The sequence below is a fragment of the Papio anubis genome, chromosome 17 (genome assembly GCF_008728515.1).
Source record: "Papio anubis isolate 15944 chromosome 17, Panubis1.0, whole genome shotgun sequence".
NCBI classification, from domain to species: Eukaryota; Metazoa; Chordata; class Mammalia; order Primates; family Cercopithecidae; genus Papio; species Papio anubis.
In genome coordinates, this window is record NC_044992.1 from 30,994,418 (window position 1) to 30,996,151 (window position 1,734).

Sequence of the window (1,734 nt, forward strand, 5' to 3'; positions counted from 1 at the left end):
AGTCTTGCTCTGTTGCCCAGACTAGAGTGCAGTGACGCAGTCTCGGCTCACTGCAACTTCCCCGTCCTGGGTTCAAGCAATTCTCCTGCCTCAGTCTCTCGAGTAGCTAAGATTACAGGCGTGCACCGTGCCCAGCTAATTTTTGTATTTTTAATAGAGAAGGGATTTCACCATGTTGGCCAGGCTGGTCTGGAACTCCTGACCTCAGGCGATCCACCTGGCTTGGCCTCCCAAAGTGCTGGGATTACAGGCATGAGCCACCACTCCTGGCCATCTTCAGGTTATTTGCTGGACTTGGGAATGAGCAGAGGGATCCAGCATAATAAACAACTGCAAAGACTTAAAATTTTGAATAGAAATTATGAGGAAATGCTGTGTTAGAAAGCATAATTACCTAGTACCTAGTATTCAGGATGGACAAATGGCAGGCACTAATTGTAATTAATAGAGGTGAGGTGATAGGATTTTGGATTATGTTGGTTTTGCTATTCTATGAATTTTGGGATTCTACTTTTAAGGAGATTAATACAAAAGGTAGTGTTTAAAAATTGTGACCTAAGGAATGCATCAGAAAAAGTCAATATCATGAGTAATCAATGTGTTTTTATCTTGTAGCTAGAGGATTTTAGAGAAAAGTGATGGGGTTTTATTTTTTAAACGTTTTAAAATTTTACTTAGCTGAAAATTAAAATACTAATGTTCACCACAGTTTTGTGTGCAAACAGGTTCTTTCCCTGCTGCTGAAATCATAGGATCATTATTCAAGTGTTTTTGGTGGCCTGGGTCAGTGAGGCAATAGCTTAAGTCTTCAAAAACAAACAAACCAAAAGAAGAATCCTAACCAAAACAAAAACACACCAGAAAGTACACACTGATCTTGAAATTTGGTTTGCAGGCCTCTTCCTAAGCCGGCGCTCGGCGAGTTCTCCCAGGAGAAGACCATGTTCAGTTCGAGCGCCAAGATCGTGAAGCCCAATGGCGAGAAGCCGGACGAGTTCGAGTCCGGCATCTCCCAGGCTCTTCTGGAGCTGGAGATGAACTCGGACCTCAAGGCTCAGCTCAGGGAGCTGAATATTACGGCAGCCAAGGAAATTGAAGTTGGTGGTGGTCGGAAAGCTATCATAATCTTTGTTCCTGTTCCTCAACTGAAATCTTTCCAGAAAATCCAAGTCCGGCTAGTACGCGAGTTGGAGAAAAAGTTCAGTGGGAAGCATGTTGTCTTTATCGCTCAGAGGAGAATTCTGCCTAAGCCAACTCGAAAAAGCCGTACAAAAAATAAACAGAAGCGTCCCAGGAGCCGTACTCTGACAGCTGTGCATGATGCCATCCTTGAGGACTTGGTCTTCCCAAGCGAAATTGTGGGCAAGAGAATCCGCGTGAAACTAGATGGCAGCCGGCTCATAAAGGTTCATTTGGACAAAGCACAGCAGAACAATGTGGAACACAAGGTTGAAACTTTTTCTGGTGTCTATAAGAAGCTCACAGGCAAGGATGTTAATTTTGAATTCCCAGAGTTTCAATTGTAAACAAAAGTGACTAAATAAAATATATATTCACAGTAAAAAAAAAAAAAAAAAAAAAAAGAAATTTGGTTTGCATAAGGACAGCTCTGATTATTCTCTAGGGATTTTGTTTTTTTGTTCTGTAGGGCCATAGGAGAGGCAATCTTGGTCATTAGTAATTTATTATACTGGGCCAAGGTACCAATTGGAAGAACAAAGAACTCTTGCTTAA

At 41.9% G+C, this 1,734-nt stretch overlaps 1 protein-coding gene across 1 annotated transcript; it reads left to right on the top strand.

Annotated features, from left to right (window-relative positions):
* The first annotated feature begins 883 nt into the window (after positions 1–883).
* LOC101003703 (40S ribosomal protein S7) lies at positions 884–1,583 on the top strand. Its single transcript, XM_003912861.5, has one exon. It carries the CDS (start codon positions 942–944, stop codon positions 1,524–1,526), a length of 585 nt encoding a protein of 194 aa, XP_003912910.1. The 5' UTR covers positions 884–941; the 3' UTR covers positions 1,527–1,583.
* The last annotated feature ends 151 nt before the right edge of the window (positions 1,584–1,734 follow it).